This window comes from Bombus flavifrons, chromosome 14, assembly GCF_040668555.2.
Source record: "Bombus flavifrons isolate JBK064 chromosome 14, iyBomFlav1_principal, whole genome shotgun sequence".
Classification (NCBI taxonomy): Eukaryota; Metazoa; Arthropoda; class Insecta; order Hymenoptera; family Apidae; genus Bombus; species Bombus flavifrons.
This window is the reverse complement of record NC_138455.1, coordinates 12,299,946-12,327,720: the sequence shown is the minus strand read 5'-3', so window position 1 is coordinate 12,327,720 and position 27,775 is coordinate 12,299,946. Positions and strand designations below refer to the sequence as shown.

Genomic DNA, 27,775 nt, shown 5'->3' with positions numbered 1-27,775 from the left:
CGCCATCTGCTTTTTTCTTTTTTCTTTTTCTTTTTTTTCGAGTTTCAGCGACCGATCGGCAGATGCCACGGTTTAACGCTTTTAAATAATTTTATCCTAATTACGTGACCCCGTTCCCATCGTTCTACGTTTCTCGAGGTTGCGCTAACCGTGGAAAACCTCGATCGAATGGACGATCGATGATTTCAGAGTATTTATTCCGGTCTTGCACGCGCCGTGTCTCACGCTTACGGTACGTACGTGCACGCGTATGACCGATGCCTTGGCATGCGAACTTTGTCTAAATCCAGCTGGGAATTCCTCTGAATAACGAACCATCCGTTTCGAGATTTTGCTCGTTCGATCCGAACGGCAATCCGGATAAAACGTTTCTTCCCAGCTCTCTTACTTGTTACTCTTTACTTCGCGTTTCGATTCTTCGTTTCGTTTGATTGGTCAGACACGCATAGACGCAACAAATTATCGAGTATACGAGATAATACAACCGGTATATGCAGTCGATGTTTAATATCTAATCTAACGTATATGTGTATATGCGTATTGTCGGTCGTTTTATATGACGGATACGTAAATTTATCCTAGACACGAACCTTGAGCTGGCCATCTATCGAGACTGTTTTACCGTACCAAGCAAGTGTAGTTTTTGATTTTAGTTCATCCCCTCGTTGATAATGTGCAAACGAGTAGTGGCAGCACCTGTACGACAAAGGGAACTTGGCTAAGCGTTTGTAAACGAAAGTAATTTTCTTTTCTATTTTTGCGACGAAATTAGAAAAACATCGCTATAAATGCTCGCCTATTAAAAATATTTTAATTCTCAACAGAATCTTCCGGCTGTTGAGTAGCATCGTCGATCATGGTTCGAAGTAGCGACAAGTAAGTGACAACCTTTCGACTCGACTACGTTTCTAGGTTAATTTTCTTACCTTTCCCGTTATAAACTACCAATTTCGTTCGATCGATACTAATTATTCGTCCGGTTTGTGATATTCGACTTGTTCGCGTTCCAGGGACAGGCATCACAGAAGGCGATCTAGATCGCGATCCAGATCGCGATCCGCCACACCGGAGAAGAAACGACGGCGGTCTAGGAGTCGTGATAGGGATAGAGAACGAGATAAAGGTCGGCACAGGGAAAGAAGGAGCCGTTCCAGAGACCGTGACAGAGATAGAAGAGATCGCTCCGAAAGAGACAGAGATCGCGACAGGAAACGGTGTGTTGTACACGTAATTTATAATTTATAATTGGAAATATTATTTTCTTCCCAACTTGGTGCGTTTCGTGTAGGAATGGATAGATGGATCCGTTAACGTTGTAACTTTCTTAAAAAGCGTTTCCAGATTACGGGCCAAACTATGCTAGTGTATCGTGTTTGCTTTTAATTATCTTCGTGATGCATACAACAATGAAGTAACGTGCTAATATATTGATTGTTCTCGGTATACTAGCGGCGACAGTAAAGAAAAGCGTCTTACAGGCTCAAAGTCTTCGCGTTCAGGCAAAGATCGGTCGAATAGATCGAGATCGAGAGAGAGAAAGGAGAAAGAGAAGGGTGACAGCGATGAACTGCCCTTCGATCATACAAAGTTGGACAAGGTAATTCATATTATTCGAGCAATTTCTTTACCGTTCATCGTTAACAAATGGTTTCTCTGGAAAATGGTGTGTTTATCAGGAGGAAGAGCAGAAAAGATTGGAATTGGAAATGCAAAAGAGGAGAGAAAGAATAGAGAGGTGGCGCGCCGAAAGGAAAAAGAAAGAGTTGGAGGCAACGAAGAAAGACGGTAAGGCATCCATTTTAGCAAACCTACAGTTGCCTATGAAAAAGTGGTCCCTCGAGGATGACAGTGATGAAGAAACGCCTGTTGTCCAAAATAGCAACAAGGAATGCAAAGAAGACGGAGAAACGAAAGAGCAAGTGGAACAAGTTAAGGAAGAAGCTAAATGCGACGAAGAAGAAGTCGATCCCCTTGATGCCTTTATGGCAGAAGTATGTATATGTATACCGGGTTAAGCCACGTGTACATTGTACGTGTATGTGTTGCGGACAAAAGGTTTGCAAATCATTTTGTTCGAATAGGTTCAAGAGGAAGTTCGTAAGGTGAACAAACTCGATAGCAAAGGTGGAAAGAACGCGAATAACGGCACAGGGACGGGAGGTACTCAGAGCGGTGGCGTTGTTATCGTCACCGGTGTAGCCAAAAAGAAAGTGCAGAAGCAAAAGGGTGAATTAATCGAACAGAATCAAGATGGTCTGGAATATTCCAGCGAAGAGGAAGGCGAGAATCTTCACGAGACAGCCGCTGGCATCGCGAACAAGCAGAAGCGAGAATTAGCCAAAGTTGATCATGCAACGACCGAGTATCAACCGTTCAGAAAATCATTTTACGTTGAAGTACCCGAGATCGGTAAGATCGATTACCTGTTGGGATATCGTTTGCGTCACGTTCGTCCTTTCATTAATTATTGACGTTTAATTTGTTTAGCGAGAATGACGTCGGAAGAAGTGGAAGCGTATAAAGAGGAGTTGGAAGGTATTCGCGTGAAAGGCAAAGGTTGTCCGAAGCCCATTAAATCATGGGCACAGTGTGGCGTCACGAAGAAAGAGTTGGAGGTGTTGAAGAAACTCGGTTACGAGAAACCAACCCCTATTCAATGTCAAGCCATTCCGGCGATCATGTCTGGCCGTGATTTGATAGGTATAGCAAAGACAGGCAGTGGGAAAACGTTAGCCTTCTTGCTACCAATGTTCAGGCATATTCTCGATCAGCCTCCATTGGCAGACGGTGATGGTCCGATCGCGTTGATCATGACGCCAACTAGAGAATTATGCATGCAAATCGGTAGAGATTCGAAAAAGTTCACAAAGTCTCTGGGGCTGTCCCATGTCTGCGTTTACGGTGGAACCGGTATATCGGAACAGATAGCCGAGCTGAAGAGAGGCGCCGAAATAATCGTTTGTACGCCAGGTAGAATGATCGATATGCTAGCCGCTAACAGCGGAAGGGTGACAAATCTGCGCAGAGTAACGTACGTGGTTCTTGACGAAGCCGATAGAATGTTCGACATGGGTTTCGAGCCCCAGGTCATGCGTATTATGGAAAACGTTCGGCCAGATCGGCAAACCGTACTGTTCAGCGCGACATTCCCTCGACAAATGGAAGCATTAGCAAGAAGAATTCTAACCAGACCTGTAGAGGTTCAGGTCGGAGGACGATCGATCGTTTGTAAGGATGTCGAACAGCACGTGGTAGTTCTCGAAGAAGATCAAAAGTTTTACAAGTTACTTGAAATCCTTGGTCACTATCAAGATAAAGGTTCCGCTATAATATTCGTCGACAAGCAGGAGAACGCAGACACCTTACTCAAGGATCTAATGAAAGCCTCTTATTCCTGTATGTCGCTTCACGGAGGTATCGACCAATGCGATAGAGACTCGACTATATTGGACTTCAAGGCTGGCAGGACAAAGTTATTAGTCGCAACGTCAGTAGCGGCCAGAGGTCTGGACGTGAAGCATCTCGTACTCGTGGTGAATTACGACTGCCCGAATCACTACGAGGATTACGTGCACAGATGTGGAAGAACAGGAAGAGCTGGGAACAAAGGGTAAGTTCTCTGTACTTTTCCAGCTGTAACATTTATGTTATTTATCGTTCGAGCGATAAACGAACGGGGAATTACCTTTTGTCTACAGGTACGCGTACACTTTTATCACATCGGAGCAAGAACGTTACGCGGGTGATATTTTACGTGCTCACGAATTAGCGGGTGTCCCCGTTCCGGAACCGTTGCGTCAACTATGGGAGGGATACAAAGCTCGACAAGCGGCAGACGGGAAGAAGGTTCACACAGGAGGCGGTTTCAGTGGCAAAGGATTCAAGTTCGACGAATCGGAGGCAGCGTTGGCGAACGAAAAGAAAAAGTTCCAAAAGGCAGCTCTGGGATTACAAGATTCCGATGACGAGGATATAGAGAACGACATCGATCAACAAATAGAGAGCATGCTTGCTCCAAAGAGGACGGTTCGTGAAATCGCCAGACCTTCCGCCACCAATATCGCGGTTCCTGGTCAGCCTGTAGCTAGCGCGACTGACAAGTTGGAGTTGGCTAGGCGACTGGCGTCTAAGATCAACATTGCGAAGAATCTAGGTGCCGAGGCGAAGGGTGCAACGCAGCAAGCGGCCGAAGCTATACTCAAAGGTGCTGGACCCACCAATCTTATTACAGCGAAAACGGTTGCCGAACAGCTGGCTGCCAAGTTGAACACGAAATTGAATTATCAACCTCGCGAGGAGGATCTAGTGGAAAGCGACGCAGAGGCTGGTGAACAAACGTTCCGCAAATACGAGGAAGAATTGGAGATCAACGACTTCCCGCAGCAGGCTAGGTGGCGAGTGACAAGCAAGGAAGCTCTTGCTCAGATCTCGGAGTACTCTGAAGCAGGTCTCACGGTTAGAGGGACTTACATCGCACCTGGTAAAGCACCACCGGAAGGAGAGAGGAAGTTGTATCTCGCCATCGAATCTACCAGCGAGCTGGCAGTGAGCAAGGCCAAAGCAGAAGTTTCGCGTTTGATCAAGGAAGAACTGATCAAGTTACAGGCGTCCGGAGCGCATACCGCATCTCGCGGTCGTTACAAGGTTTTGTAAAAATGGAAAAGTGGAATGTCTTTCGTTGTACATGCGATGCACGGGATCCTACGCACTGTAGCATATACGCAACTTCGATGAATAACGTGCGAGTAAAATTAGAGATTTATTAAACTTACAAAAAGTCTATGCGAAACACTTTGTATTTAACGGTACAATAATGTTGAAAAGAGCTGCTTGACGGTTTACGGAGTACCGATTCAGCGAACGAAAGTATTTGCCAGCGGTCCAAATTGATTAACCATCGTAATTAAATAATTAAGAGTTTCGAACAAAAGGCACGCGAAACGCACGTTGCGGGACAAGAGAATAAATAATTTGGGCCGCTCGACAGACTTGACCTTTTTTATCCATTGTATTATTGTATTCACGGAGAATATAACGTAACGATCAATCGACACTTTGTTTTGGTAACTTAAGTTAGGACTGAAACTTTATTTACAGCTTACAACGGCCAACACAATCATCCTTTAACGATCGTTTAGCGGCGTATTCCTGCCTGGGTAATTATGTGTCTTTGTACATGTTCCACGTACTCCGTTTTCTTTGGCAATATTAAAAGATAGACGAAAAATACACGCTACTTTTCTGTATGTTACGTTAGGCACTAGAGGAATCACAGTCATGGACTCGACGATACCGCGACGAACGGTAACGCCGCTAGGTAAAAGAAATGCTTTAGCGCGTTTGATAAATGCGACAAACGAATCGGCCGTTTATCGCGATCAGCCGACGTGTCTCCTATACGCTTGTACGTTTCCGTATGCGTCTCGATTGTCACGAAATCATAGTGTAAAGGAGAATTGCAAGTAAGAGCCGCGCAACGCTTCCCCCAATGGTAATGGCACTTGATATGTAGCTATGAGCAATTTCCGCTCTGGTGAGCGCGCCTAACAGTACTTCCGTCGTGATCCTGGGGCTCCTCTCCGAAATTCTGGTAACTAGTTTCTCAGTCTCGGCCACGCAAGCTCGTAGCTGCAGCGGCGAAGGTCTCTTCGACGTAGGCTGTACTATAACGAATATGTCGAGGTCTGGCGTCATCATGCCTCGAAGAACGCACTGTGCCACTTGGATCTGTCGTGCTAGAGCTGACAACAGGACCTCGAGCGCGACCGAATCTTTGTCCGCGTCCTCGTCCATCGTGTAGTATATCCTGTCCAACTGAAAAGGAGCAAAAAATCGGAGAATAAGAACGGCTACTTGGCGTTGCGCAACGCTGTGTGTAAAAGGTAAAAAGGGAGAGGGAGAGAGAATAACGTACCTGTTTTTTAGAATAAAAGAGCTTAGCCGCCCCACCGCAGACGGGACAACAGGCACCGGGCGGTGTGACTCCAACGCAGTATGGCTCGATTAACCGAGGACATTGTACTAGATCACCGCAACGAGGCTTGGCTTGATCACCTATCAACCCGACAGCCACGCAACGACCAAAGTAATCCACCAGCGTCCTTTCCGCCCACGCTGCGCACTCGTTCGCGTAGATCTCTCCGTTGGTACCACAAACGGGACCACGTAAGCTACACCCCTCTAGACAATGTCCTCTGTAGCCCAGACTGGCCCCAGATCGAATCATGGCGCACATGGAGCGATGTTGGCGGTTCTCCTTGTCGCAAACCGGACCGTTGGCCTCGTCTCGGGGATCGCAATCGAGAGGAACGCATTCGTATTGGCGACAAGATTTCTGGAGCCTGGACAAGCACACTCTGGTTCTCGGCACGCATTTTTCCGTGCTGTCGCAGGGATTCGACGCGCACGGGTCGCGAGAGGAACAGCTACCGAATTCTACTTCGTTCGCGGACATCTCGGAACACTTTGCCAGACAACCGGATGCAAAAGTGAAGCCTAATCTTCCACAAACGGGGACGTAATGAGCCGGACAGTCACAGGGCAACGAAGGTACGCGTATCTCGCCGCAATTCTTCTTCGAACACGTGAATTCGCCCTCGAAACAGTGACAGGGGTTACATTCCAGATAGAAGTTGGCTTTGTGAGCGACGAAACGGTCGTGCACCCAGCAAGAGTTGAATTTGTAGCAGTTTAAGGTTCTGCATTTCTCCAAACCGTGCACCGTGCATTGGCAGATTCGCAGACAACCCTGTTGGTCGTACCTTGGTATCTGTACCCAGGATCCCACGGGTACCAACTGTTTCGACATTTCTCCGAGAGAACAAGCTGGTAGACAACGGTACGGCTGCCGGGTGAAATGAAGCAGCTGGCAGATTTCACCGTGAGCGCAAGGATTACTCCTACAAGGAGTGACGATGTCCTCCTCGAGGCGAATCACCGACTCGTTATCCTGGGCATCCTCTAAAAAGGGTCTCAGAGAAACGCAAGAGGCATCGGATCTAGCTGGTGAGAGCTTGGCGCACAATGTGGCTGCCGTATGGGGACCGTTAATGGCCGACCAGTCCACGCAACTGGCCATCAGTTCGAGGCAATCTTCTCGACAAAGTCTCGTCTCGTGGATTCTGGCTTCGCACGGTCTCAGCTGCAACAAGCACGCGGCTGCGCGTAAAGTTTCCGGCGGGCAGGAAGCGGCGGCTCGAACAGGCACACCTAATCCACGAACGATTCCACCTCTGGCCCAGTGATCAGCTTCCAATTTAGCTGCCTCGTCAGCCGCGGCCGAACAACTCCTACGGAGCAACGAAAAGGAGGAAATAGAGGATAGAAGTGGAATAAGAATAGCAGTGGGGGACAAAGCAATGGAAGCAGATTTGGCCGCGGTCCAAACCGAAACGCGCTGAGTTTCTACCTAAAGAGTGTCGTCGACCTGTCGTTGAATCGGGTGCAATAGGACAGCCCGGAGCAGCCCATCTCGCACGGGTCGTCGGTATCCTCGAGACACCGTCTCAGTTCTCCTTCCAGGCTCGACGACAGGCACTCTGCGTCGAGTTGAAGCCACGCGGACTCCCAGTCCGCTTGGAACGCTCTCCAGCACAGATTCTGGCACGATGGCTTGGTTGCTTTGGTGCAGCACGACAATTTGCCCGCATCTAGAGGTAGGCGAGCTGGCTTCGACGAGCCAGACTTGAGCAGGCAACTCCAAAACGGCGACTGAGGTAGAACCGGTTTGCACTTGTCCGTCAACGCGTCCATGATCTCTTGGTCGGTCGTCGCCGTATGCAGGATCTTTCTGCACGTTTCGAGACAGGCTGGGCTGGTAGCCACGTTGCAACAATGTAGATCTATAGTGTCAACGTGTCGAGACGATTGATGGATTCAGAGTTACAAGACGAGACGTAATAATCGTCAATTTCTACTTACGTTGTTTCGGATCTTCGGCGTGTTTCGCCTCGGCCACGGTTTTCAAGCACCTTGGAATCTGATGGAAGCATCCCTTGCTACTGTACAACTTGAGATTTGAAATCTTTCCGGGCTTGTAGAACAAATCCTGGCAAATTGTTCTGCAGGTGTCGTCGGATACGTTGCTGCAACAGTGTTCAGCTTCCTCTCGCTTTTCCAAACAGGAAAAGAATTCAGGCTCGTCGCTCGGCCGGCAGGATACGTTCAGACTTCTTCTGGATCCGGAGAGAGCGCACGTTGATCGGCATATTGGATTCAGCGCTAAGTGACAGCAACCCCTGCCAGTCCAATTCTCGTATCTCTTTATCTCTGTCGGGACAAAACTAGTTAACGATTTTGCGTTGCTGCGAAACGGATGTTAGCAAGATCGAGTCGAGACACTCTCACCGTTCAGAGTCTTGTTGACGCAGCCCCAGAATTCCATCTGAAAGGAAGAATAAGGAAAAGTTGAAGCTGAGGGACTAATCCACAGAGAGAGAGAGAGAGAGAGAGAGAGAGAGAAAAGAAAAAAAAAAGAAAAAAAGAAGAAAAAAGAAAGAAAATGAAAACCGAGTGGAGAAACGTAAGGAGAAGGTAAGCGTATCGCCAGAGTCTTTTGTAACGCGAATCTGTCCATCTCCTGCAGTCCCGCGTCCCTTTTCTCTCGAATCGCTAACGCTAACGTATTGTCGCGGGCATCGTTTCAGATTCGACACCGTCTCTGACTGTCGACTATGGATTAAAAGGATCGATTAAACACACGGCTTACCAGCTCGAGGGAACAGAACTCCAGCAAGCGTCGCGTCGCGTTCTCCCTTGCCTCTGCTTCTGCCCCCAACGCCACCAGCGAGATCTGAAAGCACCGCTGCCGTCAACGTTCTCCTCTTCCTTTCTTTTTTTTATTCTCCAATTCTTGTTCGAACGTCTACCGTACAGAGATGGATGGGAAAAAATTGGAAGGATTCGTGGGAAGTGGAAAGGAAGAAAAAACGGGACAGCTGTATATCTATCGATGGGAATTTCCGCGATTACGAATGCAAGGTACGACGCGTTAGAAGTTATTAAGAATCAAGGACACGAGTACGCTTCGGTCGCCACGATTTCCTGTTGCTGGTCACTGAATGACAATAGACCACCGCACGGATATCGACTGTTGTACCATTTAGGCGTTCATTCGGAATTCAATCGACGTAGATCGTACGAGGACGCGCGGATCTATCCCGCAGTCTCGTCACGGTTACAAGTTACGACTATCCATCGGCGTGTGGTGGGTCCTGTTAGGACTTGGCCACAGGCCGGATTACGGCCTGTATTTTAATATAATTCGTCGTTTAAATCGATCGTCGTTTTTCCTTCCTGTCTCTTCGTTGACGATCCTTTACGAAAGGACTTATTAGCGATAGAGATATTTTAATTCGCGATGATCGAGCAATCGAGACTTTTAAATAGAGCTTTTCAGTCGAACTACGTTGCAAACGTTAAGGGCGTAAACGATAGCGAACCGGAGACGACGCACGTATTTCTGTCGCGGTATATTCTGGGAGCTATGCACAGCTTAGCCTCGTCGCCATTTCGAAGGGGGTGCGTTTTTCTCGCCAAACTTTTCCACCATAGCTAGATGCCAGGCATTCTGATCGCCGTTATAAATTACGTACAAGGCGTAGCATGTAAAGCTCGCGAAACTATGCCTCGTTCGGATCTAGTTTCGTCAATCTGGTTTGATCGGATTTCGCAATTTTTACATTTCTCCGATGAAATTGTTAACGATTTTTTTTTTTTTTTGAAAGAATCTCTGCGGCCAATATCTATGTGTATAAATATCTTTTACACGTATAAATACGTTTTCCGATTCGCGATAGTCGAACGAACGTGTGTCGTAACGGTGCCGAAGGGATTGCAAAATATATCACACAACGCACATAATAGTACAGAAACTCGCGCAATTCGCGTCATTTGAAATTACAAGAAAATGTCTATAACTGTTTGGAACAGTTTTTCTATCACGATGTACGATTTATCGAAATGCAAGTTGCGGTTTTATTAACTTTGATTCAACTATTATCGGCGAGGGAGGGAGGGGGTAAAAACATGCCTGGATATAAATAACCGCAGGCATCGCACGATGCATGATCGTACACGATGATGTTAGAGTTTGCGGCCGTTTGCGGCCGTTTCCGGCCATGTCCGACGGACGCTACTGCTAAATCTATTAATCGATCGCTTCGCGTTTATTCATCGGTGCGCGCATTAGGTGAGAAAAGCAGTTGAAATGTTTATCGACTGTTGTCGTTATCTTTGTCGTTATCGTTATCGTTATCGACCACCCTTAAATCTAAAGCGCATAGAATTGTACGGAGAAGAGGAGCCGCGTTTCGCGTTGCTAGACGCGAAAGAGAAGCGATGCGGAGAATACTCGGTTTCGCGGGTACAAATTGCGGGGAAACACGATATCATTGATAGCGTGTCTGGTGGAGGATGCGGAGCGCGTCGATTCGTAATATTTGCGTATGAATGAGCCGACCGGGACCCCGAGGGGGGTCGTGCGTAAATCTCTCAGCGGGCCCCAGTGTCCCCGATATTATCTCGCAAGGGGCCCTCTGCAGCCACTTTTAAAGAAGCTACAAGCACGTGTGCGCCCCGCGTAGCGTCGCGTCGCGTCGCGTCGCTCCGAACCAGGGCCCTGTCGAAAAACCACCGTGCCTTTCCTCTTTTTCTCCTTTCACCTTTCTACCGTCGCGCTTCGTCCTTCTCGCGCAGTTTCCTTTTTATTCCCGGGAGATCCTAATATATCCGTGGACGCGGCATATTTTCTGCCCTCTATCGTGCCGGGGTCGGGCCACCGATATTTATCAGCCGGCCAGCGATATCGCATTCGCCCCGTGAAATTATATTCCTCGGAATTATCTTTTTCACATTCCCACGGAGATCTTTCGCGCGCATAATTAATAGACGCGGTAGAACGTTCGGACGAATTTTATGCTGCTTGCTCGCTGCGTTCGCCGACGAATCGCGAATAGAATTCGTAAGACATCCTTCTCCGAAATACGTTTACGTTGACGAATTTGATCGACTTTTTCTTTTTTTCTTTTGTTTTGTTTTTTTTTTTTTTTACTGTAAAATAAACATCGTTTCATACGTGTGACGACAATTACAAGGAAGAAATAAGACGTGTATATAAAATGTTTGTCCAAGAGGATATTTGTCGGAAAGAAGTCATATAGAACGGGGGATGAAATATTTCTGAAAATCTTGCGGCTACCGTTTCGCGCGTATCGCGAACGTGTTTGCTGGTGAAGCACGCGACACCTTTGCGCAATTCATCGGAACCGTCTGTTCCGTTGTTCGAGTCGAAGCGCTACCGCGCGTGTCTCTTTAGGATCGCGAGTGCATAATAAAAAATTGAGAGAAAAGGAGGTACCTTGGAGCAGACATTGCGACAAGATCCGGTAGCCGAAGAACAGCAGGACATCTCTGGAACAAATAAGGCATAGAGGCAAGTCAGATCTTTTCGGTAGACGCAAAAACACATGGCAACGATCCATTGAGAGGATCCGTGGAAAGGTCGCGTATTACGATCCTTTCTCCGCTTTTCCTTAGACACGAAACAGACGCGTGTCCTGCGTTACGTCAGTTGGAAAGAGAAAGGATCCGCCTTTATGGTGCCGGATGAGGGTACGCGGGACACGTCAAGACCGAACGACCCTTGGAAAAGGCACGGACGATTACCGAAAGTCTCGAGTATTTGAAAAAGCTGTCGCTTCTATACATATTAAGTATATTAGAATACGTATTTTCCAATTATATCGTTTTACTCCGCCGTCCTTTGCGAACGGATCGAGAAATTGAACTTGTGCCGGCGACGATTTCTTTCAACGATCGCAAAGTGTGATCCGAGAAAGAAATCTGTCGTCTAACGCGAACAATTTCTCTGTGAAGCAGTCGTTGCTGCCTTTGAACGATACGATTACGGATAATGCGTACGTGCAGTTGGATACGAGTAACGTTCCTACAATATCCCTTGAAGCGTCGAGATCTTTACCTCGTTATCGTGCAATTTCCATTCTTCTCGCGACACGAGCGTTATTTTTATTAAATGATCTCACGGCGAGAACGTAGACGCGTGGTGAGCGATGCCTCGGTGCCGGCAGTCGCGCGTAACTCGCGTCGTAAGTCGTAAGTGATCTTTTACGACTTTACGGATATAATATGCGGGTCCGGTCTCCGGTGGAATTGACTTTTGAACGAGGACCGAAATCGTGGATGCCGGCCGCACGATAAACGATGCACACGAGGCACGGAGAGCCTGGAGACAAGAAGAGGGTTCGAAGCGTGTTACACAATTAAGTTAATAGATACCAGTCAGACAGAAATTGCGGCTAACTATGTTTGTCCGCGTGACTCGCTTCGTATATCGTGTACTCTTCGTCGTCAGCAGCCTATTTCTCTTTCCTCGTTTTTTCTTCTATCTTCTTTCTTTTTTTCTTTTTGTTCGTTTATTTCAGGCAGTACGTAGGAGCGTAGGAACGTAGGAGCGTTTAACACGCGACAAGTTTGTGCAGCTGATGAAATAGGAAAAGCGAGGTTAAGGTTGCCCGTTTTCGTCAGAGAAATAACAGCTGGGGCCTGTCGAATATCGATTTCACGAGGGACGCGCAAGTTGTCCCGCTACGTCTGAGAAATCACCGCGTAATCTAATTGCTAAAAATAATCGAAGAATCGTTAACCTATTTCGAAAGATTAGAGAGTAAAGGTAGGAAAATGGCGTTTGACGTCGGTGGCTAAATTGGTGGTGGAGTTGTGAAATTCACCGTGGCAAGTGCGTCCCCTGAAATCGTAACGGGTTTGTGGCTTCTCTCGAGGAACGACACAAAAATAGCCAACGTCGTTTGCGGCCATTCGACTTCCAGCCCGATCTAAGCTGCGAAAGTCCCCTTAATTTTATCCAGCCGGATGAAATGGAACGAGCAAAACCTCTGTCTCTTTGAACTCGGTGTTGAAGTTTAAAAGCGGCTCTGAGAAAGTTTTCAGAATCTTCTTTGAAATCTCTCACACCTTCCCTCCTCTCTCTCTCTCTCTCTCTACACCTCTACCTCTATCTCTATCTCTGTCACTCTCGATATCGCTCAATCAGGCATCGAGATTCTCTTTCTTTCTGTTTTCTTCTTTTTTTCAACGGTTAGAAAAAACGCGATGGCTCGTTGTTTCAATGCAAAATCGAAAGAAACGTGTCAACGTGAATGTCTTGGCTTATGCCACGCGTATCGCGCATGTGGGTGAGAGCGCGGTATAGTTGCATATAAAAGGGCCATGCCTATTCTCGCAGCTGCGCCTTCCATTGCCATATCGTGCGCGAATGGTGACATCCACGTCGTTGCACTCGTAAAACTCGCACGATTCTCCCACGCCTAACGATGATAATCCTTCCAGCAGATGTAAGATAAGCCAGGAAGTGGGAAAACCTCGCGCGAATTTGCATACGAACCGACGACTCGCATATATTCGAAACAACATTTATTCCAGAATCTAGTAGCTATGTCGCGTTTAAAATTCCATCGATCCCATTTTTATTTGCCGATTTAGTGGCAAAGTTGAAGAATAAACGTTTTCTTGGTATACGCGTAACAAAGTATCCCGTTTGTGCACAGCCTGGTAGGGTGCTGCGCAAAGTCGATCGATCAACGATCATTGTTGACTCGTTGAACCGGCTGGCCTAATTAGCTCGTTCGTGTACATTGGTACGCGGTATACGACGAGTCCGTCTTCCGTTTTCGTCTTCCGAAGGATCCCCGTTTCGTCGCACTAGGCGCAAGTTATATCGCCGGCGTAAACGCGCTTGCTCGGTAGCTGAATGGAAATATTACAATTGCACGCAATAGCGGAGTGCGGAAAGGGTGGAAGAAATTGATACAGTCGTCCGACTTGCCAACGTTTATCGAAGTGGACGGAGAGGAAGAACATCGATCGAATATAGACGAATGATTTCGTAGAATTTTATCGAAGGGTGGGAGAAAGAGAGAAAGGAGAGAAAGGAGAGAAAGGAGAGAAAGAAGAGAAAGGAGAGATAAAAAGGAGTGAATCGAGATACTATATACCGAGTGTCTCTCGACGTGTTTTTATCCGGCGTGAAGCTGTCACAGGGGTTTTATGTGTTTATTTATCTCTGCACTCTCCCGACACACCATCGACACGTATCGAAAGGCAGAGTATGTCTCTATACTCTACACTCTACACACTCTACGCCGCATATACACGCTGCTGGCTGGTGGACCGTGTCAGGGCCCTGCCGATTGCAAGTCGCGTTCTCCTTTAACCCCTTCGTTTCGGCGCGGCGCAGCCTGCTCGTTCCTTTTTTCAGCAACGCGTTTCGCGACAACCGGTCCAAAGAAATCGTTGCCCCGGAATCTCCGCCGCAACAGCACCGACGTAAATCTTTCAGGAAGTTCCGACTGTTCGTCTAATTGCGGACACTGTTGCGAAAATCATGTAACGGGACGCGTCTGCTGGCTGTGGAACCTGGCTGTGGAACCTGGCTGTGGAACCTGGCTGTGGAACCTGGCTGTGGAACCTGGCTGTCACCGACGGTGATTCAATCGCCGTTAAAGGATTGCGACAGCGCTGAGAAATTGAAAATCGAGACGCGGATAAATCAGCGATCCTCTGTAAACCATCCTCTGATATCGTTATGTTACGTACTAAACGATCCGGTTGGTAAAGATCTTGTCCTTTACGGAGAAACGAGCGGATCGTTGGGCCAAAGTCGCTCGCCGGTTGCTCGTAAAAGATCGGAGAACAAAAGTTGCAAGAACGTTAATTGTCCATCACGACGATATACAGTCGTTTACGAAAATATCACAACGTTTACAGCGTACAGTATGATATAATTATTGGTAAAATACGAAGGCAAGGGAAAGGAAAAACAGTTTGACGATTACTCAGACTGATTTCAAATTTGATCGATGTAATCACGATAGTCGTGTCTCCTCGGTCGTCGATTGGAAATCAAAGATCGATAAGAATAGCACGACGAGCCTGTTTCCGTCTTTACCGTCTTTTCGATTTTCACGTCGCTTTATGACGAGAGCAAGCTAACGATAAGCGAGGAATCTGCTTCGAATGAATCGGCCCGATCAAATGAAAATCGATTGTTTGAGTAGGGAATAGTCGATGCAATCGGTTAGGAAATTTGTGAAAAATTGCTCGTCGTCTTATTCGTAGATTCTGCTTTCACGGTCGTCTGATCGAGCTGTCCCGTTACGAGGACTTTCCGACGACGATCGCGTGATGACAAAACGAAGAAGGAGCGAAGCGAGGATGAACAAGTCGGAAAGATTTCGACGAGTAAAGGTCCGTTTGGCGAGTGATCAACGACGAATCGAGTCGAAGAGGCATTAATTGATAAGTTGGATCGGTCGATCGATGTATTCGGAGTAGCGTTGCCATAAATCGCTTGCGCAACGTCGCGTTCCAATTTCCAGCTGAAAGACAGGCGAAATTGCACGCGCGGCATAGAAAGGATTTACGCGCAAACAGGCACGCGTTAAAATTACTATGATCCGGCTGGTTTTGCGTACTAACGCGGCCAAAAGCCAGCGGCGCAACGCTGAAGCGGGACAACGTTCCTCTTATCCCTTCTTTTTTCCTCCCTTCTGTCTCGTTCATCGCGCAACCAGATATTATTTCATGGGCCTTGGCTGATGGCGCATCCAGTCTGAAATTACTGCAATCGAATGACACCTTAACGATGTTTTATCGCGACTACCACAGCGGGTCGAACGAACGACGAGAACTTTGACGCGTGATTTATAGGAGGAGCTTGGGCATGGCGCAAAGTCTTGCCTAGGTATGTATCGTTGATAGAAACAAGCGGCGGGTTAAACAGCGAGTTAAACGGCGACTCTCAACAGCGGAACAAACGGCTGCTCTACCGAAACGACGGCTTTCGATCGTCGATAAAACCGACAGTCAGAGCTTGTCCAGCGCATTAGCGTTGCATGGCATAAATATCGGTGCTGGTTGTTAGAAACTACGTTCGTTGCTACACAGTGCGAGGAGTACGCTGACTGATAGACGTTTACCGCACGGAGATATAAACGTCGCCTTCGCTTCGAACCGAGAGAGAGGAAAGGTTCGGCGTAGAATTTATGAGATATCAATTAGCACGAAATCATTCGAGTCGCGTGCGCACTCAACGGATAACGCGATATTAAGTCACGCTGACGCGACGCACGGAGCGGAGGAAACACGCGTGCAGCGAAAAGGTGAGAGGATCGGAGAAATGCGCGACGCGTTATCACCTCGCGAACTCTATACGAACGCGAACCTATACGAATACGTATCCACCTATACGCCAATTTCATGTGCACATACATACATATACATGTACATATATATATACATACAGACGCATATACGAGAATACGCGACCGCCAATGGCTCTCTGCTTGTGCATGTAAGTACGTATGTATGTATGTGACTCTCTTTCCTCTTATTGTACAAGAGGCGTTCGAACCGAGTTGAAGAGAGGCAGGGGCGAAGGACCGTTAGCGACAGCTCGTTCACACGCACGTGCACCATGTAAATTTCGAGACAGAAAGAGATTAAAGATCGGCAGACGGGCGACGAAACGCGGAACGAGCATTTTTTAAGAAATTCCACGAATCGCTAGTGTTTCGTTGATGGTGGCGTGTACGTTGGTTTCGATCGTTTCGATCGTTTCGATCGTTTCGAACGGTCGACGAATGCAGTGGCAGTTTCAATTAGCGAGGAAAAATTGCGGAAGGCGGCCCAAGGCGAGGAGCGCTTTTTGTCGCGTCGATTCGCCTGAGAAGCGAAGAGTTTCCGTCGACGCTTGAGCGTACTTAGCCACACGGCAACTAGATAAACAAATGGCTGGCCGCTTCTCGAGCATGTCGACGATAAAGTTGAAGAAGGGAGAGCGTTAAGATGACCGCGCGAATCGAACGGCGCAAGAGGCTGAAAAAAGTAAAGGCTGACAAAAGCGGCGAGAATTAATACGGAAGGAGAAGCGAAGAGGGAAAAAGAAAGGAAGGCAAGTGCGCACATGTGGCCAGAAGTTGCGGCCGATATCGTCTCCGACGAGAAAGATGACAAAGATTCGCTGAATTTGTATTTTAGCGGAGTCGCGACCGAGATCGATCAGTTGACACCAGCTATTTTAAAAATAATCGCCGTTCATCCGACGCTACGATAACGCGACTAGCGGCACGACCAAGCGAGTTGGACCGACCAATGTCTCGTTTCGACCAACCGGTGTTTCCCAGAGTCGGAAGCTCGAGTTGTCCGGTCAGGCGACGGTCGCCGAATCGCGCGACTGAAATAAAGATGAAATAGAAAATTACCTTGCACAGCGTCGAGAAAAGGAGTGGCGACGACGATGACCGTCAACATCACCGTCGACAACCCGATCACCAGCATCGTTGAATATCGCGCGTTCCCATGAAATCGCGGTCGAGTCTCGAGATCCATGACGATCACTGACACCATCGGCGCATCTTAAAACACAACTGGCGCGCGAAATCTACGAACGATTGCGAACGACAGCGACAGAGTTGGCATGTCGGCGAGAAGCGGACTCGCGCGAAAACCAAGTGCACTGGAGCGCAGTCCGCGAGCGACTGAGCTTTTCGTCGCACTCGTGGCCTCGGCTCTCCGCTTCGGTAAGCTTTTTACTCGACTGAGTGGGTGAGAGGAAGAAGGAGACCAGACATCGAAAGAGAGAGAGAGAGAGAGAGAGAGAGGACAGGCCCGAACGAGAGATAGAGACGGAAGGATTGCGTGTGGGAGGAGGGAAAAGACGCGTGGCGCGTTGTCGTTGTCACGCAGTGCAACTGCTATTGTGATCGTGACATCTTCAGGCTGTACCTACACGACCCTCGGTATGCATTTTTTCGCCGTTCGTTTCAAGAAGCCTCGTGACTCGCTCTCTCTCTCTCTCTCTCTCACACTCTCGATTGTTCCAAGTTATCGTTGAATATCTTCGTATTTAAAAGTTGAGTTAATGTTGCGCGTTGTTGGAGCGAGAAACGGAGGATGACGCGAAACAAGATTCGAGTCGTACAACTGGTATCGATCGTTGGTCGATTTCGTTATCTCCAGGCAAACGGATTATCACCGTTCTGAGCGAACGTTGACTGTACGTCGAAGCGAGATCTCATCGAAAGTCATAAATTCGAAGGGACCCAGCTCGGCCCGTGGCGTGGGTTAGAAAGCCACATTCCTGCACCGGGTAAACTGATAACCCGCGCTCGTACTTCCTCTGATAGCGATTGAGACGTATTACGAGCGAGCATTCGTTCGTCGTCGACTATCGTCGAAACACGGATACCGTTCGTACTACTAAGATGTTTGACAGAATGTGATTCACTTTAGCAATCGCAAGCTATTCTCTGATAACTGCGCTCTTTATACGGTACCGTTTTCAGCCGCTCGACGTACCTATGTATCCAAGTAAGATTTAATACGAAATAAAGAGATCAAGTTGCCTTTGCGTGGGCGTGCGAGCTAATTATGATGGCAAAACGCGATATCCCGTATCGATGCGATGGAAAGTGGTAATAGAAGTTGCGCGGTAGAATAATCTCGAGATTCATTGACTGAATTTCCACTGGGATGCGTCGCTGTGGGACGCGGGTTCCGTTCGAACCCCTCGTGAAGGCAATCGACTCGATGGTCGAGTAATTTATTAATTTATTCCGCCGATAAATCCGTTTCAATCCGCACGTAGGCTGCGGACGGATTGTTCCTCCTCGACTCTCTTTCTCTCTGTTCCTTTGCATCTTTATCCACTTTATCCCTTAGAGCAGGCTTGCTGTTTCATCGTGGACGCGCGCACCAAACGCATCGAACCGTTATTTGCTATAACAATTTTATCGTCGGTAATCATACGATTCGTACGGTCGTATAATTAGAATTCGCGAGGCGAGATGGCCGCGCGGCCTTGCAGGAAAATACGAAAGCTCGGCAAGGGAAATTCGTAGTCCATAGACGGGAGGAAAAAAGACCCGTGGATGAAACCAGTTCCAAGTCGAACACGGATAAATACTCGCAAAGTTTCTGCAAATGTGTACCGGTTTACGTCGCAGGATCGTCGCCGCTTTGTACGCTATAAAGACCATTATTAATGTAACTCGGTACGCTCGGCGACTAATTTGCAAAATGAACGGTTGATGGCATTATCTTGGCGATGCCATGCACGAGTCAGTCCTAGCGCTTTCAACCATTAACCACGACATTCGCGGTTACGGAACGTCGTACAATTTCCTCACCGAACATCTACTTTAAGCCAAATGCTGTCCCTTTCAAGAATATTAAGCTACAATTGTCAACTTACTACGATACCTAGCTGTAGGAATAATCGTACAAGAATTTAATTCTGCCGGCACATTCGGCGATTGGTAATCGAATTGGTTCGTAGCAGAAATGGGCAATCGCTTGTCTTTTCTTTTTTGCTTATTCCCTATAATTCTATTCCCTATAACGATTGTATTTGTAGAATCGTTTGATTTGTCTAATTTTCCTTCGACCTTCGACCTTCGAAAATTTGATGGAAAAATTTAACACGACTTTTTCTTTTTTTATTATAATCTCGTCGATGTTGGGTGCTACGTATATTCTCCGATCAAGCAGTACACGAAGGTTTTCCCAGTTGTTTTAGGAACGAGGCTGGTCTTAACGTATTCCATCGATGGGAGATCGTGCCAGAAACGTTTTTGCAATGCGGACTTTGCTCGGCTCGGCTTAACTCACTTAAGTAGTCGCAGTGGTTATTAATTATCCAGTGGCGAGCATTAATTGGACGGTATGTTATGCATCTATCGAAGCACCAGTGACGATGAATTCCAATTTCCTATTGCTATAGGCTACATGCTACTGCATACTATCACGATCTATGATCTTTGGACGACATTCTAGAGTCTAGAGAAGTTGCAAAGTAAAAGTAAAGCAAAGGAGTAAGAGTAAAACGTGTCGAAAGTACCGAGCGATCGTAGTTCGACGACCGAGAAGTGTATACGGTACGAAAGGCCGATTTTTCAGTGAAAAATTGGCCAAATCGAAATTCGTGGTAATCGAATCGATCGTCGTGCAGAGTCGAAAAGGTGTCCAATAAATTTGCCGGCGATTTACTTTCCGTGCATGCGCGCTTCAAGTATTTGACTCACGCACCCTTCGAATGAGCGAAAGGAAGAAGGAGGGATAGGGCGAGCGCGTGACCAAGGGGAAAGACCAAATAGTTCTGTGAACATTGCATCCTCCGTCAATCGTCGGCTGCATGTCAATGAACCAGCATCGACCATCGGACAGAAATCGAGGACCAGCTTGCTTCTTGCTAGCCATCGTGAGAAATCGAGTTTCTCGCGTAAATTTGTCGCGCGTTTTCTACCGTGCCAAAGGAATGTCTTAAGCACGATCAGAATTCCCAATGTTTACCTCCCATTTGATCACGTTACGAACAAGCATACGAACAACCGTGATGCCAGTTCCATCTTTCTTCCATTCGTTGCATCGCAAGCGTAACATTCGCCTAACGAAGCTTCTCCTTTGGCTTTCCATAGAAACGAACGATCGATTCGAGACTCTTCGAATCGTCGAAATACCAGCGCTTTCAAATCACTCGCGAAAATGAACTCACCATTGAAAGCTGATTGCGTTCTGCGATTCGGATAATGCACCGTGTCGAGACCGTTTGCCGGCTTGTCATTATGGAAAACCTCGTCGTAGAGTCGCAGACGAACAATAGGGAATACAATGAGAGAAATTGGAACGCATTCGAGCCGGCAATAAGAACTCGCGCGTAGAAAAATGTCTCGGGTGAACGAAAAGGTCAAAAGGAAAGAACGGAAAGAAACTGATAGTTTTTAGGCAGGTTAGATTTTCGTCGAAACACATATGATTTTGTACGTACATCTTGGCTATCGGAGATATACCATTTCTCGCGATGTTTGGATTTCAGGCTTTTCGGGCTAACCTTTTTAAGATCTCGTTATTCGCGCGATCAGCGAGTTAGCCGAAAATATCGGCTAAAAGCTGAAAGCCGTAACGCGGAAACATAGACGCCGAGTATCATAAATAAGATTCAAATATCTCGAGCCTGCGCGCTAAAAGTGCCTCCATTGAACGCGTTGTCATCGTAACCCGATATACATGCTATTTGTTGTCGTGAAAATTTGCCTCGCTGCGCGACGCGAGTCTCCGTCGCTTCGCCGATTCGAGTAGATCCGGTACGAAGTGAATCTAAGCGAAACTATACGAGAGCGGAAATTCCGCTCGAGCCGGCGAATCAAACAGATGACAATTAAAAACTATTAAAAAGTAATTATATGAAGCCCACGTTCCGATAAGATTGCAATTTAAGGGAAGAAATTTAAGGGAGAAAAGCGGGGAAAGGTTTACCGACCGCGTGCAACGTCGGGTGGTTCGAGGGTGGCGCCGTCGGCCAGCGCCTTCCGCTCTACAGAAACGCAACCCTTCGGACAGGCGAGTGGTGGAGAATCGACGCGGTGGGGTGGTGGAACGATAAACTCTTTGCGTCAAGGTGTCGGGGTGGATTGGCGCTGTCATATGGAGGCAAATGAGGCGCCGTGTTAGGCACTGTGGCCTGCACGGACGCCTTGTTGCGTGTAAAACAAACGTGGAAAAAAAGTGTGGATTGCAATTGGTTCGCGCGCTCAAATAGATGCTATTAATCGGGCGAGTGCGAGGGTATCGGATATCAAGGAAGCGTTAGAGGCACGAGTGCGAGAGTACACGCGTTAACCGCGACCTCAAATGGGTCAACCCAACCCAGCAACCTAACGTGTACTCGTTTCTTCTTACGATTCACTGGTTGGCCTAGTTTCCTCGGGAGGGAGGGAGCGAGCGAGCGAGCGAGCGAGCGAGCGAAAAGATACGCGACCTCCGCTTGGTTGGAAAAACGACATCGAAAGTGTGCACTCCTCTTGATCCTCTGTGACTCTCTTTGGCCGTTGTGGCCGTGGTCGTCGACGTCGCCATCGTCGTCGCGATTCTTTCTCGTCGAAGCTTTCTTGTTTGCGGAACGAGAGCCATGGGTTTCTCGCCGACCACGAAAATGCATTGATTGACACGCGAACACGGCAGCGAGAAACGGATTCAGGCGATAAAGCAGAGGTGAGAGATCGCGTTGCATTTCCTCTTACACGCGGAACTGCGATTCAACGAACGCGGACCGTCCTATGTACTGGGAAACGTCTTCCATTCGTGGATATCGTTGCATCACGGATGTGCTGTGCGGGCTTTTGCCTCTACTAAATCAGCTGACACGGTGCGTCGGAAACGAGCCTGTACGCTAGTTTTGCTCGTGTTATTGTGTTTTCGTGTGCTGCCGCTTCAACAAATCTCGCGTTCGCGAGAAACCTAACGGCTAACCACGGTACAATCGCTTGTACGCGACCCTGAATTCAATTATCGATTCTCCGAGGAAAATACTCGACAGTGCAGTTTTCATGTACCGTCGCGAGTTACTTTGTCTAAACCTTTGCTTTAATTCTTCTGCTATTCGTTTCGTCGAGAAGCGCACCGTCCACTGCGATGTTTCAATGGCAATGTTTCTCTGACCATTGTCGCAAAGTTAGTTGGATCGTTTAAAGGTTGACTCGTTATACGATACGGCTGTTTAAATAGCCGAGTTATCGGATGTTAAGACTCGATTCAACACGGACGCACGATTCCATGCACGTTGATTAGGATATTGCACGAGCGATTTCAATAAACGACAGTTTAATAATTTGCATTTTTATTTTTATTATAGGTCAGCGAGTGATTTGATTGCATGTAATAAAAATGGCGACCAGTAAACCACCGGAAATGAATTACACATGCGAAATTTGCGGCCTGGAAGGTTTCAATGACGAAGAGATGAGATCTCATATGGTTTTCTACCACCTCCAAGGAGCCGCAAATTGCCCCTTTTGCGATTTAGGCGAAATTTCGCCGACGGAAATGTTGACCCACGTTAACAGTGCCCATCTCGATTATCTAACACCAAGGTATATATGGTGCAATTATCTTTTTAATCTTGTATATATGATTTTCTTCATAAATATCCTTCAAATACATCATAAAGCGTTCAAACTGTTCTGATTGCGAGGAGAAATGGCGGCAAAAATGGGCCTTAGATGTCGCGCTACTACATATATGTATACATTCTCTATTCCGTCGTACAAAGTTTCTGAATTCGTTGCGAGCATACTTATCTACGGGCTATTTCTTTCTGTGTTTGATGACCCGGTTTGTTTACTAGTTAATTAACCATAGATGAATTGACACCGCCGAAGAAGCATTAAATTACCCCATTAATCCTAGTTGCTTCTTCTAATATTTTTCTTGTTATACGTAGTTATGTCCAAGTCCCTTCTTCCTAGTCTTTGTTCGACTATCGTTTGTCAAGTATATAGTGGCCATGTGTAGACAGTGCTATAGATTCAAATGAATCGTATGAAACATGATAAGAGGCTACAAAAGGGAAACAGCATGTGAATTAGATATTCGTCGTAAAAAGTAATAAATACTTGACTCTTTTTATGTACATACAAGTATCGCTTACAATCAGTGTATATCTAAAGTATCTGTGTATGGTGATAACTACTTATCTCAATTGTTACAGTACTCCAGAGAATGACATGATGGCATTTATCGATGACGATTCGTTAGTGGATGATAGAAGAGACGACGAATGTCGCGGTCCATGTCCTTCTCCAACTATGTCTCCAAGTCCTCCGCTTCTTCAAAATGGTTGGAGCAGTTCGTTCAGTCCACGTGTTAAGCAGCAGCAAGAAATACCAAAAGTGGAACCACAGATTCCTAGTGCAAATGTGAATAATAATAATAACAATAATAACATTGGAAATGTCAATAACGGTACTAAGAAATTTCATTGAGTTTCAACTGGTATAGCTCCAGTTACTGATGCGACATAATCCAGAATATCTTTCCAGTTATCGAAGGTGCAGCTGGACACGGGTCTCCGCTGCGTTCAGGCCTAAATTTGCAACTACGTTCCCATGCTTCGCCAAAACTTCCAGTACAAGAATGTCCTATGTGTCCTTACAGTTCTGACAGTCCGCTAAGGTTAGAAGAGCATATCAACAGACAACATTTTGATCTCACATCGCCGTCCTTTCCACCTGAATCTCCACCGTCGCGTGATGGTGTCTTCAACTGCCCACTCTGTGTCACGTCTTTCCCAAATTCTTCTGATCTTGAGCTACACGTTAACATAGAACACAAAGACATCTTGAGGTAAAGTAAGATTTATATGTATTGCATGCATAATAATCAGCTGTGTCCATAGTAAATTGGCATGATTTGAAAATCAAAATTATTGTATTTCTTTTATAAAGCCCTGCGAATGGTGCAGCTTCCCAGTCAGCTCAAGCAACCGTTGGTAGTGATACACCTGCGTGTCCAGTTTGCTTCAGTACCTCGTTTAAAAGCAACGACGAATTAACTGCACACATTGAAGAACATTTCAGTAAAAAGTGCACTCCATCTCCTATAACTCCAGACTTGTCTACCGACAGAATGTTAGCAAAGGATATGGAAAGACTTGAGAAGGAGCTTAGAAAATTACGCGAACAACGTGAATTTGAGATGTTAAGGGCGCAATATGGAATGGACAATCAAGGGAATTTTAGAGAACAAAGCGTCACCAATATGCAGCGGGCTGTGTATTCCGGCGAAATGACGATTGCTGATTATTACGAAAGACAGACCGAGCTCAGAGTAGCTGAAAGCAGCGGCATCGATGATGGCAGTTCTTGTACACGCGGTTATAATCTTTTCTTTCCACATCTATTTACTCATAACGTTACGAATACCTTTTATTACTTCATCGATTCTTTATAGGGCTAGTTTCCAAGATACGGGCTGTTAGTCAAGCATGTAGTAATGTATTAAGCACCTGGATGTGTTCTACCGTAGACCATTATGCAACTACCTATGGGGACAAAGGATGGGGATGTGGTTATAGAAATTTGCAGATGTTAATTTCGTCACTTTTGCAACATACAGGGTACAACGAGTTAGTTTATAAAGCGTGGAATTCTGGTTTGGGTAGCGGTAGTTCTACCAAGAATCCACTACGAAGTTCTATACCGTCGATCTCTAGACTTCAGAAGATGATAGAGTGGGCTTGGGCCCAAGGTTTCGATACTCAAGGAGCTGAACAGTTGGGAGGAAAATTGGTGAACACCAGAAAATGGATTGGTCCCACCGAAGTAGTCATACTGTTGTCTAGTTTAAGAATAAAGTATGTCCTTTAATTTCTATCATCTTTTTTTAGAGTAACATTATACATCGTGTTTCTATCGCAGGTGTCAGCTGGTAGATTTTTATACACCAACTAATTCTGATGGCGGACACCCTGAAATGTTTAATTGGGTTTTACAATACTTCCAGCGGTGCGATGATTTCAAGCCACCTCTTTATTTGCAGCATCAAGGTAAAGACTAACAACGGAATTAAGAAAGCGAGGATAAAGAGGAAATTAGGAAAGACAACTACATTTTATTATTTGTAGGTCATAGTAGAACAATAATAGGAGTAGAACAGTTGAGAGATGGTTCAATAACAATGTTAGTACTCGATCCAAGCCATAGTCCAGCACAAATGGCACAGTTTAACAGTACAAGTAGTGCACTTGGTGCGATGCGTTTGGTACGCAAGTCGATTGCAGCGATGAAAGCGAGACAGTATCAAGTCGTTGCTGTTACCGGTATCATGGAAACCGACTTAGAGTATCACGTAAGCTTTCATATTTATTCGTTTATTGTTTATCTTTTCGCTTATTTGCTATAGATGTGATTATTTATTGTAAGAGGGGCTAATTCAATTAAATTACAATCATTTCTAACTTCAGGAAAGCAAAGTATTACGTTTGATTCGGTTGCCACAAGATAGGTGAGATTTACTGGCCCGGAAAGGAATTAAATCTTTTGGGAAGACGATAGACTGCCTCAAACCAATTTTCTCCAGCATCCTTAAAGTTACATGACCGCAATGTTCTAGGTTTTATCATTAGGAGGTTTGCTCCACCGTAGTAGTTGCAGAAGTATTATTTAACGATATATTCCTGCATATTTTCGCCGTCATTCGTTGGCTCCTCAAATCACGTGTATCTAATAAGCCTGCGTCGTGGTTCAGAATTTTTGCAGTTAAAATTGACCGACGAACCTAAAAAAGTTGTACTTTCTAAGAAAAAAAAAAAAAAAAAAGAAAAAGAAAAAAAAGGGAGGGGTGTCTATATGTTACGCGTACCGATCATTTTTTAATTCAGACTCAGCCCTGAAAATATTGTATTAGGGGACGTGTGCTTGGAAAGGAAAGTTACAGTCACGATGAATTTGAAGGACAGAATCAATTCGGTCGCCATTCCTTGGTCATAATGCTCTGCTCAATTTTCGTCGCACCGAACAGGCTGTGCTAACTTTTAGTCGACCAATCGTCCTATGCCGATCGGTGGCATCAGCGGAAAAAGCCATGGCAGATCTTGGAGAACGAGACTCTTTCGTAGCTGTGATGCTGTTATCGATTTAATGCTAATCACCGATTCTAAATATTTTTGAAGACACTCCACGTGATCAGAACGTTAAAGAAATCATTGTCCGTGTTTTAACTTCTCTTTCACTTGTACTTTACATTTCTATGAACGTTGTTGTCAAAATGTTGTCAATTTTTAGTCAATAAAAGTATCAATATAACGACATATTGCAATACGCGTGGCGATAACAAATTTTATATACCGTCAAAGATTATTATTCTCTAATCAACTTTTATTCTCATTGCTTTATTTTTTTGGAGTGTCTACAAGAATAGACGACATATTTCCATATATTATATATACATTTATCTATATACATATACACATTCTTGCACACACTCTTCGTTGTATTACACTTCTTTCACTCATACATAAAGTACAACTACTTTCATACTACTTTCGGATTATTCTATTTAATTATTGGATTACATTAAGGCTACTCATACGTTAATTTATAAGTTAAGAACAACGTTGCGAGAGAAGATCAGAGAGCAAAACAGCCCATTAATTTGTTATTTATATTACACGATTAAACGAGTTACATTGTTTCCATTATTATATTTATAATCGTCTGCGTTATTACTGTTATTATCATTACACTTATTGTATATTATAAATTGTATTGATACGCATATGACCATTGATACATATTTGTTATTTTCAAGAAATTTGGAAACTATCAAAAAATTCGATGTTTGTTACTGTGAAAGGTATTATAAGAAGAAAATGTATTATTATTTTATAGCTTTGATAATTTATAAAATGCACTAATTGAGTGAACATTTGTCTTTCTACTCACTAGAACCAGATGCAATAATTATGACTGACAGCAAAGATATGGTTATTACTTGCATTATATTTTTTCATACGCTCATTAAGAATATGTTCAATATTTTGGAATGTTCAGGCAAAGCAAGCTATGGAATTGTTAAGCAAGTGTAAAAAGAACTTTAAATTACTCACATGTCAAATTAAAATATATGCTTTGTTAGAATTCCCAATTTATGTGTGATTGTTTTACACCATTAAAAGAAAAAATACTTTCTCAATTTCCATATCCGATATTATATATTGCTCACACAGCTAAGGAAATTTAAATAAACAGTACATCTGATACAAACAAAATAACTTGTTTATTTCTAAACAAATTGCTTAGTATGTTAACATTGTTTTGAGAAATACTAAATCAGTTACACGAAGTAAACGCTATTTACTTTATTTTTCGTTCAAAATGCAACCTGAGCATGTTATATAATAATTAAT

The 27,775-nt window shown here is 45.5% G+C and overlaps 3 protein-coding genes across 6 annotated transcripts; 2 read left to right on the top strand and 1 right to left on the bottom strand.

Annotated features, from left to right (window-relative positions):
* The first annotated feature begins 628 nt into the window (after positions 1-628).
* On the top strand, positions 629-5,053 carry Prp5 (pre-mRNA processing factor 5). Its single transcript, XM_069126996.1, has 8 exons — positions 629-738; positions 825-876; positions 1,011-1,214; positions 1,450-1,597; positions 1,677-1,991; positions 2,082-2,409; positions 2,488-3,610; positions 3,699-5,053. Exons 2-8 carry the CDS (start codon positions 857-859, stop codon positions 4,651-4,653), a joined length of 3,093 nt encoding a protein of 1,030 aa, XP_068983097.1. The 5' UTR covers positions 629-738; positions 825-856; the 3' UTR covers positions 4,654-5,053.
* On the bottom strand, positions 4,779-17,945 carry Reck (reversion-inducing-cysteine-rich protein with kazal motifs). The gene is made up of 8 exons (XM_069126997.1): positions 17,298-17,945; positions 11,357-11,409; positions 8,708-8,791; positions 8,347-8,383; positions 7,921-8,268; positions 7,409-7,841; positions 5,915-7,289; positions 4,779-5,814 (listed from the first exon to the last, which is right to left on the bottom strand). Exons 1-8 carry the CDS (start codon positions 17,440-17,442, stop codon positions 5,431-5,433), a joined length of 2,859 nt encoding a protein of 952 aa, XP_068983098.1. The 5' UTR covers positions 17,443-17,945; the 3' UTR covers positions 4,779-5,430.
* LOC138186795 (zinc finger-containing ubiquitin peptidase 1) lies at positions 8,787-27,068 on the top strand. Of its 4 annotated transcripts, none has more exons than XM_069126999.1 (9): positions 8,787-8,979; positions 22,724-22,961; positions 23,579-23,832; positions 23,910-24,213; positions 24,315-24,742; positions 24,820-25,222; positions 25,287-25,414; positions 25,493-25,716; positions 25,832-27,068. In XM_069126999.1, the coding sequence occupies exons 2-9, from the start codon at positions 22,756-22,758 to the stop codon at positions 25,874-25,876; spliced, it is 1,992 nt and encodes a 663-aa protein (XP_068983100.1). In that variant the 5' UTR covers positions 8,787-8,979; positions 22,724-22,755; the 3' UTR covers positions 25,877-27,068. The 4 variants fall into 4 exon arrangements, with proteins under 4 accessions (XP_068983100.1, XP_068983099.1, XP_068983101.1 ...); XM_069126998.1 differs by lacking the exon at positions 8,787-8,979 and adding an exon at positions 21,399-22,083; XM_069127000.1 differs by lacking the exon at positions 8,787-8,979 and adding an exon at positions 22,125-22,237.
* Positions 27,069-27,775: the final 707 nt, after the last annotated feature.

Coding starts and splice junctions, on each gene's coding strand:
- Prp5 (XM_069126996.1), top strand. CDS start 857: ATGGTTCGAAGTAGCGACAA. Junction 1,598..1,676: donor ATCATACAAAGTTGGACAAG/GTAATTCATATT, acceptor TGTGTTTATCAG/GAGGAAGAGCAGAAAAGATT. Junction 3,611..3,698: donor GGAAGAGCTGGGAACAAAGG/GTAAGTTCTCTG, acceptor TTTTGTCTACAG/GTACGCGTACACTTTTATCA.
- Reck (XM_069126997.1), bottom strand. CDS start 17,442: ATGGTGTCAGTGATCGTCATGGATCTCGAGACTCGACCGCGATTTCAT. Junction 8,384..8,707: donor AGTTCTGTTCCCTCGAGCTG/GTAAGCCGTGTG, acceptor TCTTCCTTTCAG/ATGGAATTCTGGGGCTGCGT. Junction 5,815..5,914: donor TCTTTTATTCTAAAAAACAG/GTACGTTATTCT, acceptor GCTCCTTTTCAG/TTGGACAGGATATACTACAC.
- LOC138186795 (XM_069126999.1), top strand. CDS start 22,756: ATGGCGACCAGTAAACCACCGGAAATGAATTACACATGCGAAATTTGC. Junction 23,833..23,909: donor CATTGGAAATGTCAATAACG/GTACTAAGAAAT, acceptor ATATCTTTCCAG/TTATCGAAGGTGCAGCTGGA. Junction 25,415..25,492: donor TCTTTATTTGCAGCATCAAG/GTAAAGACTAAC, acceptor TATTATTTGTAG/GTCATAGTAGAACAATAATA.